Consider the following 18047-nt stretch of genomic DNA (forward strand, 5'->3'; position numbering starts at 1 on the left):
AGTTCTACTCCTTAACTCTTGGATCTACTTACTGGAAAGGAAAGAAGTCACAAAGTGGGGCAGAGGCCCAACACCTAGTCCACATTACTTGAGAGAAGGATATTAACCATCCTTCACTCTTTCAATTTGTTAAAAGTCAGCCTACTGTGATGCCATCTAACCTCAAGGTAAAAATAACACCACATGATTTAAACTTCAAATACATTAGCAAATTACAGCAGGAAAGACAAGACAGAAGCAAAGAAGTAGAAAGCAGTACAAAATAAAACTGGAGGTCACCCAATGTTTTCCTTTACTTTCTTACTGTTCACAGTTATGGTTCTATCTTCTTTTCTGGATGACAACAATACACATACAGTAAGCTGTAATTTGCTGTTGAATGAAGTGAGTGTGTATATAAAGCGGGAGCATAAGAAGGAAAGATTTTGGGCATGAGTCTACCCAAGCATCCAGCATACTCACATCTCAACACAGCTTTCTACTCATTGTGGCATGTATATAACTCCTATTAAATGACAAGAGAAAAAGTATAGCTGATATGTAAAAATATCCAGAAAGAAAGCCATCGGCTAGCAATAATATTGGAAATAAAAAGAAAATAAAGTAGTCTAAGAAAGTGATGGTTCTTTAGCAGAAAACATAACTTCCGACTAGGAGTAAGAATGTTGAATTTCAGGTATCTCAGATTTCATGTGGAGAAGCCCTTGATATATCCAAGAAAAAGCACATATTTATGGAACTTTTCCAGGGCATACCTCAGCCAGAACAAAGATTGTTCATGATATGAAAAAAGCAGAAAAAAATAAAAAACCTTTAGCGAAAGTTTAAAAGGTAGTTAATATTCAAGTGAGGTTATGTGATCTAGGAGAAAATCAAGAACACATACGACATTATCTGTATACAAGAATTGGGGAATTGGGAAAGGTTCTAATGTAAACCATATTACTTTTAGAGAAACATGAAACAAAACATACCACCAGATGCATTGCTAATGGCTGATCCTGCAGATGCCACCTTGGAAACTGCTGCTGGATTATACGTCCAAGATGTTCCACAGACTTCCACCTTTAAATCACTGTCTGAATAAATTTGTTGTACTCGGCCAACTTTACCTAAAGTCTTAAAAAAAATTAGATTCATGTTTCAAGTCTGAAGTATATACCGTAAAAATCAACCACCAGTTTTTACATATTTAAAGTACTAATTTTACTTCACTCCTAATAAAAAAAAACTTTAAAGGATAATCATATTCAAATGGGTTGTTTATCAGTGACAAACTTTAAAGAGTATCTTTAAAAAATATTTTAATAAAACTACATTTCCACAATAATATAAAACAATCATGACAATCTATTTTATTCATAAAAGTTCACAAAATCTTGGTTTCTGATATTCAATCCTTTTTTTTGGTAAATTTATTTTGTAAATTGATTGATTGATTGATTGATTGTTGGCTGCGTTGGGTCTTCACTGCTGCGCATGGGCTTTCTCTAGTTGCGGCAAGCAGGAGCTACTAGAGCACAGACAGGCTCAGTAGTTGTGGCACATGGGCTTAGCTGCTCCACGCATGTGGGATCTTGTGTCCCCTGCATTGGCAGGCAGATTCCTAACCACTGCACCACCAGGGAAGTCCCCAATCCTTTTTTAACCTCATAAGATACTTCTTGAGAACTTGTAACGCAAGTGGTCCAAAACCATCATCAATCTAGCCTAAAAAAAGAAAATCTGATTTCTAAAAAAGGCAATTTAAACCAAAAAGGGCTCAAAGCTTACATCTATGTTTAAATCCTTTTTGGAATCAAGCCTGATTTCAAAACAGAAGTATGTAGAAGTAACATGCTTATTAAATATATGGAGTAAGAAGAGCAATTAGGTACGGAACACAACCAGAAGCAGCAGCCCTCACATGGTAGGTACTGTTCTAAGAGCTTTATATGTATTGACTCACCTAATACATAAAATCCTGAAAGCTATGTAATCTTATTAGCCCCATTTCAAACTCAGGTCCAAAACCCATTCTCTTATGCACAACAGAATAGCCAATAACAACACTAGAAAACTGGTGATATTGATAATATCTATTTCCTAACACAGAGGAGACTGCCCTTAAACTTGTTTTCTATTTTGACCTCTCCACAGCATCTGACTCCAACTCTTGAAAATATTCCCTTGATTTCTGGATGACAGCCTAATCTTTCTGCCTGTTCCTTCCCTTTTTCCACTCACTGGCTCCTTTTCCTTCTTCAGATTCCTAAGTCTGTTCATTCTCCCAAACTTTATTCCTTGTTTTTTACTCTACTTTCTTGGAAATGTAATCCACTTGACAACTATCGTCTTACTTCCAAAGACTTCAAAATATACTACTCCAGCCCTGTTTACCCCTCTCCTCGCCCCAAAACACACACTAATTTTAACTTCTCATTAGACATTTTCACCTGGGATTTTCCACCATCATCTCAAACTCTTTGAGGCTGCATTCTTTTTTTTTTTCCCCTCCTTAACTGTTCTTTACGGAAAATCTCAAACACACAAAAATAGACAATTGTATATTGAATCCTCATGTACCCATCAACCAGTTTTAACAATTGTCAGCTCATGGCCAATCTTGTTTTCCCTATCCATTCTCCCCTCCTGTATTATTTTGTCATGTAAACTCTTTTTTTTTAATATAACTTCAATACTATTATCAACCTATCCCAAATTATCAATAACTATAATAAAATGAACTACTAGTCAGTGTTCAAATTTCTGATTGCCTCACAAATGACAATTTTTTTTAGTTTGTTTAAATCAAGTTCCTAACGAAACCTACACCTTTTTTTTCTTTGCAAATTACTTGTTGAAGAAACAGGGTTGTCTTATAAAGATTCATCCAATTCTAATTTTACTAATTGGTTTAGTTTAATAGATTCATCTGTCTTAGTATTTGGTGAGAAACCCTTCAAATTGGCTGCCAGATCGTTTTAACATCACCTAGAAATCTTTGATAGCTTCCTTGCTATCTGTTATGAGGCTCATCTTGTTCACTTCCTGCCAAAGAACTAGAATTTAGCCATTTCTCCAAAGAGCCCTGATTCTTCACAGAGGGAAAGGCTATTTCGAGACCATAATCTAAGCACTAAGGTTGGTTATTGTTACAGGAATGGTCACTGTTTCCACGTCTTTTCATGGACAGAGCTAGGAAATGGAGGGGGGCGCAGTGTGTTTTAAAACAAAGATAAAATAAATCGTGAGTTTAAACACTCTTCCAATTCAAATTCCAGACTACAGGGTCTTTACTTAACCTCTTCTATACTACATCTGCGTCTCCTTTTTACCTCTCTGATAATTCTGGTCCTCAGGGTCACTGGGAATAACAGAATTAGAATTATCATATAACTGCTCATTTGGAAATCACTTGGAATTTCCTCTCTGTATGATTATGCCAACAGGAAACACACTTAGGTTCATTTGTTTCATTTTATTCTCCACTTTGGGGAGTTTCCTTTTTGAACTTAATTTTGTTTTCTAATTGTATAAAATACATGTGATTTCAAATCAAATCTATAAAATAAGACATATTCAAAGATGTTTCCCTTCTACCTTTGTCCCCCATATCATATGACCTTGCTATACATGAAAACTTTTTTTTAACTTTATGGTTAATCCTTCCATTGTTTGCTTTTTTAAATATAAAGTTTATATTAAACTTTATATAGTCCCAATTAATAACTAAAATGCAATCAAACAGCTCATTAAACTTACCATATCCTCTCTGCATTCCCAGCCCATTTTCTGACAGTCATACTTTATCTTGTTAGAGCATATAACCATTATAAACTCTACCGTTTCCTTTATAACTATCATTTAATCTTAGTTCAATAAATAAATATTTATTTAATGATCACTACCAGTCCTTCAGTTGACATTTCTTCAGTCATTTTGGTTGTCTAAAACTAATTCTCTAATAGATTACTCAGAAAAGGCTCATGGGGACTCAATTCTCTGGATTCTTACATTTCACAGCAGTCTACAGCCTTTACAGTACTTGAAAGTCGGTTTGGTTATATATAAAATCCTTAGCTTACGTTTTCTTTCCTTGAGCACCTTAAATAAATGCTATTTCATTGTTTTCTGGCATAAAACATTGAGATCACATTTTTTTCTTAACAACAATCTGATTTTCTTTCCTTTATAAGTAACTTGGTCTTTTTTCCTAGATACACAAAGAAATTTTTCTTTTCTTGAAGATTCTATTATTTTACCAGAATATGGCTCTGTGTTTGGTGTTCTGGGTTAGTTTTCCCAGGTATGCAACGTGCCCTTTTAATATTTAATTTCAAATCTTTCAATTTCAGGTAAACTTTCCTGGAATTACAAATTTTAGCATTTGTTATATTCCATTACTTTGGTTTCTGTTTTTTCCTTTTTGCAAGGATTCCCTAATACACATATATTAGATATTCTATATTTGTCACTTTCTCTCAAATACATTTTATCTTTTTGATTTTAAAATTTTTCCTCCTTTTTACCTTCTGTTTCTCTTAAGGCATTATCTGTTGTATTTATTTGCTCTATGTTGCTTCTAGCTTATTTCATTTCTGAAATGAATTTTTTAAAATTCTTTCCTAAGTTCTACCTCATTTCTAATTATGACTTATTTCATCCTTTCATGTCTTTTATCATCTTCTTAATTTTTAAGCTCATTTTGAATTATTAGATTTTAGTTTTCTGTGCATATCTTTCTGATGTACTTTCATCTGTCTGTGGAGAAGTTATTCTATTCCTTATTCTCCTTTTTCAATAATAACAGTGCATAGGGATTCGACCATGATCCCTTCCAACTTTTGCCTGGATTTACTCTTTCCTTTGTGCCTACTGTCTCCACCCTACTCAATCTGGCTTCTATTCCCAGCATTTTCTCCTCAATGGAGGGCTCTGCCCTGGAAGGGAGATTTGGCTGGTTGGTTTGGAGAGTTTATAGCCCCAGGCTACTCCAGTCCCTTCAGACTTTAGCATGGACTTATTGCTCTCACCCCAAACTGGGGTCTACAAGAGCCCTCCCAGGTTCGGCTGTTGTTATCACATTAATCTACCACAACTAACCAATGAATACTCATTAGCTATTCTGGAGTTTCCCCCTTCTCAGGTCCACCTGATGCTCCATTAATTCTCTCTGCTGCCACACAGATGCAGACCCTGTAGCTGTCAATGGTTTATCTTTACTCGTTCACATTTTAAGATTCAAAAGACTATTCTATCACCTGGCTTTGTTACAGATGTTTGTAGCTTTTTCGGTTATGCTAACTAATCTAGTTGTTGACTGTTTTTATCATGAGGATTTGAGAAGATTCAAATCTACGTCGTCACTACTGGAATCCCAGTACTGCCCTCCAGAAATTACCTAGAGGTTTTGCTTATACAGCAGCTTAATATGGGAGACAGGCTTTGAAGTAATATAGATTTGGGTTCAAATTCCAGTTCATTATCTTAGTTCTGATTTCCTCATATTTAAAATAAGGATGTCATACCACCACCTACTTATAATATTCCTAAGACAAATAAAGTTTGTATGTTTATGTATATATGTGTAAACATATATATAGTATGTGCTGCATATGTACGTATACATCATTCAGCACAGTGCTCAGTATAACTGGGCACTCAACAGATGGAAGATGCTATAAGGTGTCACTGATAAGGGGAAAAAACAAAAACATCTTGACTATAAAATAATTTTAAATAGTATATATAGCTCCTATAAAATACGTCAAAAAATGACATTTTAAGTAACACCACACTACAGTGAGGCCTGAAGTATATTAATACATTTTTTTAACCAACTTTAATACCAAAAGCAAACAAAACAAAGAGGGATTATATAGAACTCAACTTTTTGGAGAAAAATAATGATTCTAAAATATAGTCCTGAAATACAACTATCACTTATTCAATACCTAACTAAAGCAATAAAAAATGTCAGCATCATGTGCAAACTATGAAATGTCTTTGAATGAAAGCACCACAACAACAGAGATCTTTTTTTTCTGTTGTGTTCACTAGTACATCCCTGAAGGCTAACAGGCACACTGCTTCTGCTAAAACATCTGCTGAAGGACTAAGGCAGGAAGGAGGAATGGACTGATGGAGGGACAGGACATCATGAAGGATAGGAAAGGGGGACTGGACAGGATAGGTGGGGGCAGAGGGCAAATGGGGCAGGAGTTGGGGCTGGACAGGAAGAGAAAAAGGTGTTGACCAGGACAGGAGACTGGACAACACACCAGGGTGGGTTGGATGTCATATGAAGGGAGTGGGAGGGGAGGTATACATGGGACAGGAAGGAGGTGCTTAAATGGGATGGGACTTGGGAAGACAGGATTTGGAACAGGATGAGACAGGAGCAGGGAGTGGGCAAAGTGGAGAGCTGAAGAGGAGGATATAGCAAGGTGGAAAGGAATGGGATACAGGGCAAGGCAGTAAGGGCAGTTGGCAGGATGGAACAGGTAGTACCTAAGGAAAGAGACAGGAGGACAGAAGCAAGGAAAAGATGGAGAAAGAGAAAGATGAATGAAAAGAGGGCAGGACAAACAAATTATTTTGTTACTGCTGAACATTTGACGAAAAATGTATTGAATGACTAAATAAAAAATTAAACTGTAGCTCTTTGGGAGCAAAGCTATCTCAGAAGGCACAAGTTCTGAGCTGCTCTTGCAGTCTTAAGTTTTAGAGAGGCATGGCCCCAAGTGAGGAGAGCAGCGGTGGTCCAGCACTGCTGGTGACTGGATGAGCACGTCGCTCTCATTCCGGGGTGAAGTATCAGGAAGCCTCTTTGCCTTACGCCAACATTACATTCTCCACTAAAAGCTCTATCGAAAAATATTAACTATAGCTCTTCTTTGGACCTTCCCAGGCTAATCTAACTGAAATAAGTTAGAAAATAAAAGGCATATATATGTTAAGCTGCCAATGAAGATTACAATTCTCAAAGGATTATGCTAATTTACTTTCTAAAATCAAAGTTTTAAAAACTTTTAAAAACTACATGAACATGGTATATTTCCTAGTCCCAAATTATTTTATATGTACTTACTGGGAGCATAGCTTCAGCCCATTCTCCATGTCCTCTCTGTAGAAGTTTAATTCTTTCCAGGTCATAACAAACTTGTACAAGATCACCCACTTGGAACTGTGAGGGGCCTCCTTCTGCACCCTGAGCGGCATCCCCACTTCGGACAATGTTCGCTTTAGTGAGAACAGCAGGATTGAAGGTCCACCTAAAAATCAAAGCCAAAATTCAACATGGGTAAGTTTACTTAATTTTAGCACAAATTCTTAGTTAACCATTACAGGGAAAAAAGCTTTATAACTCATCAAGAGTGTAAAGCAATCCTTTACAATTACATCCTGAATGATTTGTATTTCTTTTTATGATTTTATTATACAGATTTGGGAAAAGAGTTATCCATAATCTCACCACCCGAATATGATACACTTCTGTCTAGCACTTCTGTCTAGATTTATTTGCACTTGCATGTCTTATAAAATTGTTATTAAAAAAGTAACACACTCAAAAAAACAAGTAATACACAGTCGTTAAAAATTAAAACATTTCATAAACATGTAAAGTAAAACTGAAAGTTCCATTTCACACAAACACACCTGGATCACCATTCCCCACCCCACTAGACACCACAGTTAATACTCCATTGAGTAGCCCTGCAGATCTTCTATTAATATGCAGAGTGATGGTTATAAGAGAGTTGTTTTGTTTTCCATAAATGGTATCATAATATATATATATATATGTTATTCTGTGACTTCTTTTTTCTCAGAGGATGCATCTTGGAACATTTATTTTTCAATGTGACAGATATAGATCTATTTATTTTGATTTAATGGCTACAGAGTATTCCATAGCATCGATATACACAAATGTACTTAGCGATTCTCCTATTGACTATCATTTAAAGTAATTCCACATTTTCACTATTATTACGAACAATACTATAAAGAACATCACTGTATGTACAACTTTGTGCACATGGGGGTCAGTATTTCATTAGAGATTCTTAAAGGAACCACCTAATCAAAGTATATATTTGTTTACAATTCTGATAGAGCCAAACTGCTCTACAAAGAGTACACTATTTTCCCATACCATTGCAATCTCATGGATAAAAATATTATCTAGTTTTAAATTGCCATGTATGGGTATCTTACATCCTTGTAATCACTGTATCAAAACAAACTTGGACTCGGATTTCTTCCTTCCTATACATAAGCATTTTTCTATGCTGCTACCATCTGCACAACCACCATTTTATTGACTACTTAATATCCCATCGAAAAGTCGTACCACAGTGTATAACACATTTCTCCTAGTCCCATATGGTACTCCAAGGGAAAAAAGCTTCCCTAGTCAAATAAACTTTTATAATATGGCATATTATACCCTCCTTTCCTTATTATAATGGTCCTTAGCATATAAAAGGTTCTGAGAGGTCACAACACACAAAACCCTGCTTACTAAATTCCTATAACCATGTAAACTTTCTTTCTAAAACAACCACAAAGAGAAAGAAGTGCCTCTGATCAGTTAAGAATAAAACTCAAATACAAAAAGTTTTCTTTTCAGTCTTATGAGTCATGGTGCCCTTTATTTACCTCACTCCCAAAGTTCCAAAATCTACCAAACCTGTGTAGTGTCCGAACAGTAGTATTTACTCAAGTTGTTCCTTCTGCCTACAGCGCTTCCTTGCCCAGGTGAAAACCAAATCTTTCAACCTTACTTAATGTAATATGCTCGCTTAAGTTTTCTCGGATTTGCCCAGCTGAAATGACCACTCTTCTTCTGTACCTTCAGAATAGCCTGAATACTCACCTATCATAACTACTTAAAACATTTTAATACAGCTATTTCTGACTTTGTCTATCCAAATTAATAGAGAAACTCCTTCAAAGCAGAGGACCATGTCTTGTTTGTCTTTGTAATTCTAACACTAATCACAGGGCCTAATACAGGATAAGTATTTAATAAATTGGTGTTGAGTAAAGAATAAAAAAAGATTATTTTCTAGAAGTCAAATGTCATGTTACTAATAACGCTACTGCCCAAGAAAGAATTTTGACGGAGGAAGAATTCTACAAGTAATAATCCTAATCTGTGTTAACCTAACATTTCCAAATAACAAACAAGATACTATTTAAAACAAAATATGCTAGTACGTGCTACTCTGAACTTAAATTGTGTTGATTTCTTCCTTCTTTTTTATTAAGAGCTTTATTGAGATGTAGCTCACATATCATACAATTCGCTCATTTAAAGCATGTAATTCGGTGGTTTTAGTATATTCAGTTGTATAAACCAACCACCACTACCTAATTTCATTTTCATTACCACAAAAAGATACCCCCTTAACGATTAGCAGTCATTCTGAATTCACCCCTCTCTCCCCAGCCCGTAACAACCAGTAATATACTTTCTGTTTCTATGGATTTTCTTATTATGGACATTCTGTATAAATAAAATCAGATAATATGTGACCTTTTGTGACTGGCTTCTTTCACTCAACATAATGTTTTCAAGATTTATCTATGTTGCAGCATATGTCAGTACTCCATCCCTTTTTATGGCCAAATATAATATTCCATTGGATGGATATATCACATTTTATCCATTCAACAGTTGATAGACATTTGGGTTATTTCCACATTTTGGCTGTTATGAATAATACTTCTACAAACATACATGTACAGATTTTCGTATGGGCACATGGTTTAATTCTCTTGGGTACGAACCTGGAAGTAGACATGCTGGGTCATACGGTAACTCTATACATAGCATTTTGAGGAACTACTGAACTGTTTTCCAAACCATCTAGACCACTTCTCGTACTTACCATCAATGTATGAAGGTTTGGTTCTAATTTCTCTATACCCTCAGCAACACTTGTAATTATCCTACCTTTTTATTCTAGCCATTCTAGCATGTGAAGTGGTATCTCATCATGGTTTTGAATTGCATTTCCCTAATAACTAATAATGTCCTGCATCTCTTCAAGGGTGATATAAAATGAATTGTGCCCCTCCAAATTTCATATGTTAAAGCTCTCTAGCTCTTAATGTAACTGTATTTGGAGACTGGGCCTTTAGGGACATAAGTATGGTTAAATGATGTCATGAAGGTAGGGTGCCATGTGAGAAGGCAATCCTCTACAAGCCAGGAAGAGGTCTCACCAGAAACCAACCCTGATGGCACCTTGTTCTTGGACTTCCAGCCTCCAGGACTGTAAAAAAATAAACCTCTGTTGTTTAAGCCACCCAGTCTGTGGGATTTTGTTAAGGCAGCCCTAGCAGACTAATGCAATGAGTTTATTGGCCATCTCTATATCTTCTGTGGAAAACTGTCTGTTCAAATCCTTTGCCCATTTTTCAATTAGGTTATTTATCTTTTATTGTTGAATTTTAAGAGTTCTTTATACTATATTCTAGATATAAGTCCCTAATCAGACATATGATTTGCAAATATCTTCTCCCATTCCATGGGTTGTCTCTTCACTTTCTTGATAGTTTCCTTCGAAACACAAAAGTTTTAATTTTGATGAAGTCTATTCACTCTTTCTTTGGTTGCTTCTACTTTGGGGGTCATATCTAAGAAACCACTGTCTAATTCAAGGTCATGAAGATTTATGCCTATGTTTTAAGACTTCTATAGTTTTAGCTCTTGCATTTAGATCTGTGATCCTTTTTTTTTTGGCGGTACGTGGACCTCTCACTGTTGTGGCCTCTCTCGTTGCGGAGCACAGGCTCCAGACGCGCAGGCTCAGCGGCCATGGCTCACGGGCCCAGCCACTCTGCGGCATGTGGGATCTTCCCGGACTGGGGCACGAACCCATGTCCCCTGCATCAGCAGGCAGACTCTCAACCACTGCGCCACCAGGGAAGCCCTGTGATCCATTTTAACTTAATATTTGTACATGGTGTGTAGCAGGGGTCCAATTTCATTCTTTTGCATGTCAATACCCAATTGACTCAGCATCATTTGTTTTGTTTTGTAATTGTAGCTTTATTTTTTAGATTGTTGTATACTTGACATATAACATTAAATTAATTAACAGTAAATTAGATGTACACCACAATGACTGAATATCTGTAAATACTGTCGGCACCGTTTGTTGAAAAGACTGTTCTTTCCCCATTGAACTGTGCTGAACCCCTGTCAAAAATCAACTGACTTTAAATGCAAGGGCTTATTTCTGGACTCAGTTCTACTCCATCAATCTACATGCTTATTTTTATAATAGACTGTCTTGATTACTATAGCTTTGTGGTAAATTTTCAAATTGGGAAGTGTGAGTCCTCCAAATTTGTTCTTCATTTTTTAAACTGTTTTGGCTATTCTGGGTCCCTTGAGTTTCCATATGAATTTAAGGTTCAGTTTGCCAATTTCTGTACAAAAAAAAAAGCAAGGATTTTGATAGGGATTGCACTGAATCTGTTGATTAGTTTGAGGAATACTGTCACATGTTAAATGTTGAATTATTCCCCCCAAAAGATATGCTGAAATGCTAATCCCCAACACCTCTGAATGTGAGCATATTTAGAAACAGGGTGTTTGCAGATGTAATCAAGTTAAAATGAGGTCATATCAGATTAGGATGGGCCCTAAATCCAATGACTGGTGTCCTTATAAGGTCATGTAAAATCATCTTTTGATCATTGTCTATGTAAAAGACTCTAGAAGTTCCATGAGCTCAATTAACTTTCTTCTATGCCTCCTTAGGGTTCTTTCCTTATGGATGGCTAAGGTACAAATGTTGGCCTGACGAAACTAAAATAGCGGGCTGGAGGACTGTTGATGTGGCTCTCGGTATTAAATAATCTCCCTACAACTGTCTGAACTTGACTAATCAGAGACTGACTTGAATGAATTTGAAAATAAACTATGTACCCAGAAGAAAAAAAAGAAGGTCATGTGACAACAGAGGGGCACAGAGACTCACAGGGGACAAGACCATGTGAAGACAGAGGCAGAGAAATGAGTGATGCATTGACAAGCCAAGGAAAGCCAAGGACTGCCAATAGCCACCAGAAGCAGGAGAGAGGCACAGAAGAGATCCTCCCTCAGATCTCCAGAAGAAAACAGTCTTGCCAACATCTTCACTTTGGACTTCTAGCCTCCAGAATTTGAAAGAATAAGTTTCTGTTGTAAAGCTGCTGTTTGCGGTAATTTGTTATGGCAACCCTAGGAAACTAATACACCATCTAAACAACATTAAATCTTCTGATGCATAAACATGAAACGTCTTTCCATTTAGGTCATCTTTAATTTCCTTCAACAATGTTATATAGTTTTTGGTATACAAATCTTACTTATTGGGCTCAATTTATTCTTAAGTATTTTATTCTTTGTGATGCTATTGAAAATGGAATTGTTTTTTAATTTCATTTTCAGATTGTTCATTGCTAGTATACAGAAATACAACTGATTTTTCTTTTTCTTTTTCTTTTTTTTTTTCTGGTACGCGGGCCTCTCACGGTTGTGGCCTCTCCCGCTGCGGAGCAACAGGCTCCAGATGCGCAGGTTCAGCGGCCACGGCTCACGCGCCCAGCTGCTCCACGGCATGTGGGATCTTCCCGGACTGGGGCACGAACCCGTGTCCCCTGCACTGGCAGGCAGACTCTCAACCACTGCGCCACCAGGGAAGCCCTGATTTTTCTATATTGATCTTGTATCCTGTGACTATGCTGAATTCATTTATTAGTTCTAACAGGTTTTTTTGTGGATTCTTTAGATTTTTCTATACACAAGATCATGTCACCTGTGAACAGAGAGGGTTTAACTTCTTCCTTTCTCTTATTTCTTTTTCTTGCCTAATTGCCCCAGCTAGACCCTCTAGGACAATATGGAATAAAAGTGAGGAGAGCAGACATTCTTGTTTTGTTCCTGATCTTAAAGGAGAAAGCATTCAGTCTTTCCCACTGAGTATGCTGTTAGCTGTGGGTCTTTCATCGATGTCCTTTATCAAGCTGAAGTTCCCTTCTGTTCCTAGTTTATTTAGTATTTTTATCATGAAGGATGTTGGATTTTGGCGAATGCTTTTTGTGTATCTCTTGATATTATCATGTGTATCCTTAAGATTTAAACACAATTAGAGCTAATTCTATAATGTGGTTAGCAACTTAATGTTAATTTTTCTTATTTCATATATAATCCTTCCCCTAAAGAATCTCAGAGAGTTAGTTTCTTTATGTACATGTCAGTAATAAAGCTTTGACAATTATTCAATTTAACTACCGAATTTTTTCTTTAAAATACTGTAAACATACTAGTAAACTGGATATATTTTGGCCCCTAGGGACAAATAAATAAAAGGCACAGGCCCAGTCTCCAAGAAACACGAAACCCAGAGACCAAATAAATAACCATTTTAGTAGATAATAGGAGACCTAAACAGATAAATAGCATATGCATGTACCAGGGAGGGGGGAAGGAGAGAGGAAGTAAGCATAAATGTTCAATATTTATAGGAGGCAAAGGAGTTAATCCAGAGAAGGAGGGACACAAGGAGGAAAGGGTATTCTGCATGGAAGGAGTGGTGTGTGCAAAGGTTACAGAAGTGAGGAAACACACGCAGTGCTGTGTGGCTGATAAGCATTAGTGTGTGCACAGGTGTCTGTGGCAAGGCAGAGCTGTGTTACCATGAGATGACGCTGGAGATATGGGCCAGAGGAGTTTTACTGTTATCCCGTTCATTCAGGGTAGACTGATGCAGTCCAACAGAACACAGAACTTTTTAGCTATACTTGGACCTAATACTGATACAATGTATTCTGCCCCCTAAAGGAAAAAAAAAAGTGCACAGAACATTGAATCATAAATATATTCATATAAATATATACATATACACACACACACACATACACTGTTCTTACTTGTTTCCCTCCACTTTACCAACATATTCCGGATTTTCATCTATTATTGAAGAGTTAGCTGTAAGAAGTTTTATTATATCACATTATTTGCTTTCTTTAAGGCTCTTTCCTCTATATACTAACTTTATTTGCCATTACTGAAAATTAAAAAATATAACCAACCTATTGCCACTTGGATACTGTACTACAATGTCATGATCTTCATCAATGCCACAAACAGTTCCAGTTGTAGTTAAAGTCTCAAACATGCCATCAGTCCATCCTCCATGACCGTGCTGCAAAGACTGTACAATTTCTAGGTCAAGATCTATATTGACCAGGTCACCAATCTGCAATCCACCAGGATTCCTGTTGCCATTCTGCTCACCTATAATTGCAGAGGGAGTTGACAAAGGAAAAGGAAAATCACAGCAACAACAGGCAACTGCACTGTTTTAAATAAGAAAAAGCCCAAGATATTTGAGTTTTAGTTACTATCTAATCTTAAAATGTTTTGAGAATATACTATGAGTATCAAATTCTAGAATTAGAGAGCTTTAAAAAAAGAAAGAAAAGAAAACAGACTCAAAACCAGAAATAATGTAATGATTTACAACAATGACTGAACAGGGGCAGAATCTACAGAAGACCAGGCAACCATCTATCAGAACACAAAGTTCTGAGCATTGACAATATTCACCTTTCTGCCTGGATGACTTGCTGAAGAGCCAACATAACTAACTAAAGTATATGAAAGAGAACCCTGGAATTTTTTTTCCTCTGAAGTGCTTACTGTTATTAGTTACCAAATAGTTCTTGTGATTTTTGCCTAAAGAGCATTTTCAAATATTTCAAAGCCCATTTCTGAGATTATTTTCAAAACTACTTATGGGATAAAGGATTCATGATCATAAAACACTATGCTGAGGGATCTGAAATGGGTATGCTGATTCTACACTTTCCTTGTAAAACCCAGATACAAAACAAAGTTTCTGAAAGCAAGAGAAAGAGATGATCTCCTCAAAACCATAAGATTTTCTTCTACATTCTCCTTTTTAAAAAAATTAGGTATGCTGGAAGAGAACAGCATTTTTGGGCAATAAGGCAAATCAAATGATTTGGAAAGAGGAACAGAGCGTTCACATGAGAAAGGAAAGCATTCAGAGACTAAAGGTTTAATCAGAACAATGTGGTAAATATTCATCTTGCCAACAATGAAGAATCTATATAATGAAACTAGTTTTGGTTTTCTTGTTCTTTTTTTATTTTAATGATACATGAAATTATATTTATCATATTATCTTAATCTTAGAGCTGTTCTTATATTTTCAAAGAAATTTTACAGAAATTCTAAGGAATTTATAAGCATTAAATTGTTAGGTCCTATTCTCCGTAGTATAAGAGATATAACATTGATCATATAACCCAAAATTTTTCAACAATATAAGTTTATGGTTAAAAGACAAAAGTTTCAAATATAGTATGCCATATAAATGGTATATCAATTATCAAGTCATGACAATTCTTTCAGAGTTTAAATAAATTAAAAAGAACAAATGCTTTAAAACAAAATAAAACCAAAAGAGTATGTCTTTAAAAAGCTTTAATGGTAACTAATTTTTTTAAAGCCCAATTTAAACACTTTTCCGATTCCATGAACTCTGACCCATTATTTAGAAATTTTCTCTAGCCTGTTAACTCACCTAGCACAGGACAATGATCTCTGTAGAAAGAACCTCCTTTGGCATCCTGGACACACTTCAGGTCAGACTAAGAAAAAGAAAAGAAAGCAGAAAAATCACCCTTGAAAACTTAAACTACAGCTTAAAACCTAAAATACGCAAAAATGTTCATTTAGAACATATCCTCAGCAGAAATGAAGAGTAGGTCTCGGTTAACAGTCACACTAAACATTGCTTTCAAAAACACCCATCAAAAACTATAAACTTGACCTTCAGATAGGTCATACTTTAAGATTTCTTTTAAACTTCAACATTAAAATGCCTGGATCTTTACCATTATCATACTTTCAAAAACACATGCTGGAAAAAAAGAACTAAAACAAAAATCTCGTATTTCAAAAGTACATAACATATTCCATTTTAAAGATATTTTTACCAAAAAAGAGCTCAACATTTGATCTTCCTAATCAATTTTATGAGATACACAAGGCAGGTATTGTATAAAGGAAATCAGCCAAAACTAAATAGTCAGAAAGTAGAAAAGGAAAAAACCAAATCCAGTCTTTTGATTCCTTGTCCAGTTAATTTCCTATTTATATCACTTTTAGTCCTTACTTTACCATAACTTCGTTAACTCAAGTTCCTTCCCACTTAGCTTTTATAAGAAAGTATTTAAGTATTTGAATGGGGAGGCAGTGGTGGTATAATGAAAAGTACAGGAAATGTGAACTTAGAAGAGCAACCTTGAGGGTGACTGAAAATTCAGAAACAGATTACCTAAAAGTGCCTAACAGTACCATACACATGTATAAAGTGATCAGTACATACATACTATATTAAGGAAAGGAGCTCCTTTATACAGACACATACACACACAAACACACCCCAACCCAACTCTCTTTTACAGCCTCCTTTGCCACTATAGCTCACATTTAGTTCAATCCTAGCCAAGGAGACATGGGTCAAACAGTTTTAATACGATACTTTAACCCAGTGGTTCCACTTCTAGGAATCTATCTTAAGGAAACATACCCATAAATGTATAAAGACATATGCACAAGGATGCTTACTGAAACACTGCTTGCAACAATGAAAAAAACAAAAAAAACCCCAGATACCCATCAACAGAAATCTCATTATATAAACAATGGCATAACCATATAATGGAATACTACTCAGCCATCAAAAAAGAATGGGATCAATCTGTATGTATACTACTCAATAAGTACCTGAGCGCTCACAGCATGTAAAGCTTCGTTTGAAGCAAGTTAATAATCAGTTGGAATTCTACAAAAATTCCCAATTTAAAAACAGGGAGAGGCATGAAGATAATAATGAAAAACTAATGACCAATGCTGTATACAATTGTAAAAACTGGCGAGTAAACTACCTGTCTAGATTCACAAGGCTCGCTTTTATGTATAAAAGGAACAGATTAAGGCAAAGGGACAGTGGGATATTTTTTCCCCTCCTAATGAGCATAAGAGTTGGAAAAAAAATGAAATTTTAGAATTCTTTGAATGAAAAATGTATTCAAGGTGGAAAGGATATAAAAGGCATTAATATTTTAGCATTAATATAATATTTAATTACACTCTATAAATTAAATAGTTGAGGTCAACATTTGAATAATGATCCATGACATGCAGAAATAAAGGACAATCCATTGAATAAAAACTACCATTATGCTCCTTAAGCACTTAAGTAATTCAAAGTGCTTCTAGGTCAGTCATTTTCAATCATCAACACTACACTTTAAAAATACAGAGGAGGGCTTCCCTGGTGGCGCAGTGGTTGAGAGTCCGCCTGCCTATGCAGGGGACATGGGTTCATGCCCCGGTCCAGGAAGATCCCACATGCCGCGGAGCAACTGGCCCGTGAGCCATGGCCGCTGAGCCTGCGCGTCTGGAGCCTGTGCCCCGCAACGGGAGAGGCCACAACAGTGAGAGACCCGCATACCGCAAAAAATAATAATAATAAAAATAAATAAAAATAAAAATACAGAGGAAAAAACTCCTTAAAAAATAATTTTAACACCTATTGTATTAAATTCTCACTTTACAGATGTTCCCTCCAATTGCATACTCATGATTCAGATGGCTGTATTCTGACAAAAGGAGATGACAAAAGAAAAAATGGAAGAATACAGTAAGGGCTATTTTTACTTCCCTTCTTTCATCCGTCCAATATTTTCAGTTTTTGTGGTTCTTACACTTACCATGCCCTCAAAGCCAACTCTGTAAAGGTTCTTAGCACCATTGTCCCAGAGAACGTAGGCCGCACTATGTGGGCTTGATGCACTCCAGTCTTGGATTTCTGTTACCTAAGGGAAGTTTTTGAGGAAAAAAAAAATTTTGAAAGAGGAGAGGAGAGGTTGGTTCTTTTAATTATATTTAAATCTTTAAAAATATTTCAGCTACAATCCTGTGTAACAGGATCATGAAAAATACTTATTTACCAAATATATGT

At 36.0% G+C, this 18047-nt stretch overlaps 1 protein-coding gene across 4 annotated transcripts in view; it reads right to left on the reverse strand.

Moving 5' to 3' along the window:
• MIB1 (MIB E3 ubiquitin protein ligase 1) overlaps positions 1-18047 on the reverse strand; it is a 148694-nt gene that overhangs the window by 102480 nt on the left and 28167 nt on the right. For all 4 annotated transcript variants that reach the window (XM_060170763.1, XM_060170762.1, XM_060170761.1 and 1 more), the window contains exons 4-8: positions 17797-17901; positions 15600-15666; positions 14080-14284; positions 7073-7256; positions 975-1119 (exon numbers count right to left, since the gene is read on the reverse strand). In XM_060170763.1, the coding sequence (XP_060026746.1) occupies positions 975-1119; positions 7073-7256; positions 14080-14284; positions 15600-15666; positions 17797-17901 (706 nt within the window). The remainder of the gene's footprint in view (positions 1-974; positions 1120-7072; positions 7257-14079; positions 14285-15599; positions 15667-17796; positions 17902-18047) is intronic.

This window comes from Lagenorhynchus albirostris, chromosome 14, assembly GCF_949774975.1.
Source record: "Lagenorhynchus albirostris chromosome 14, mLagAlb1.1, whole genome shotgun sequence".
Lineage (NCBI taxonomy): Eukaryota > Metazoa > Chordata > Mammalia > Artiodactyla > Delphinidae > Lagenorhynchus > Lagenorhynchus albirostris.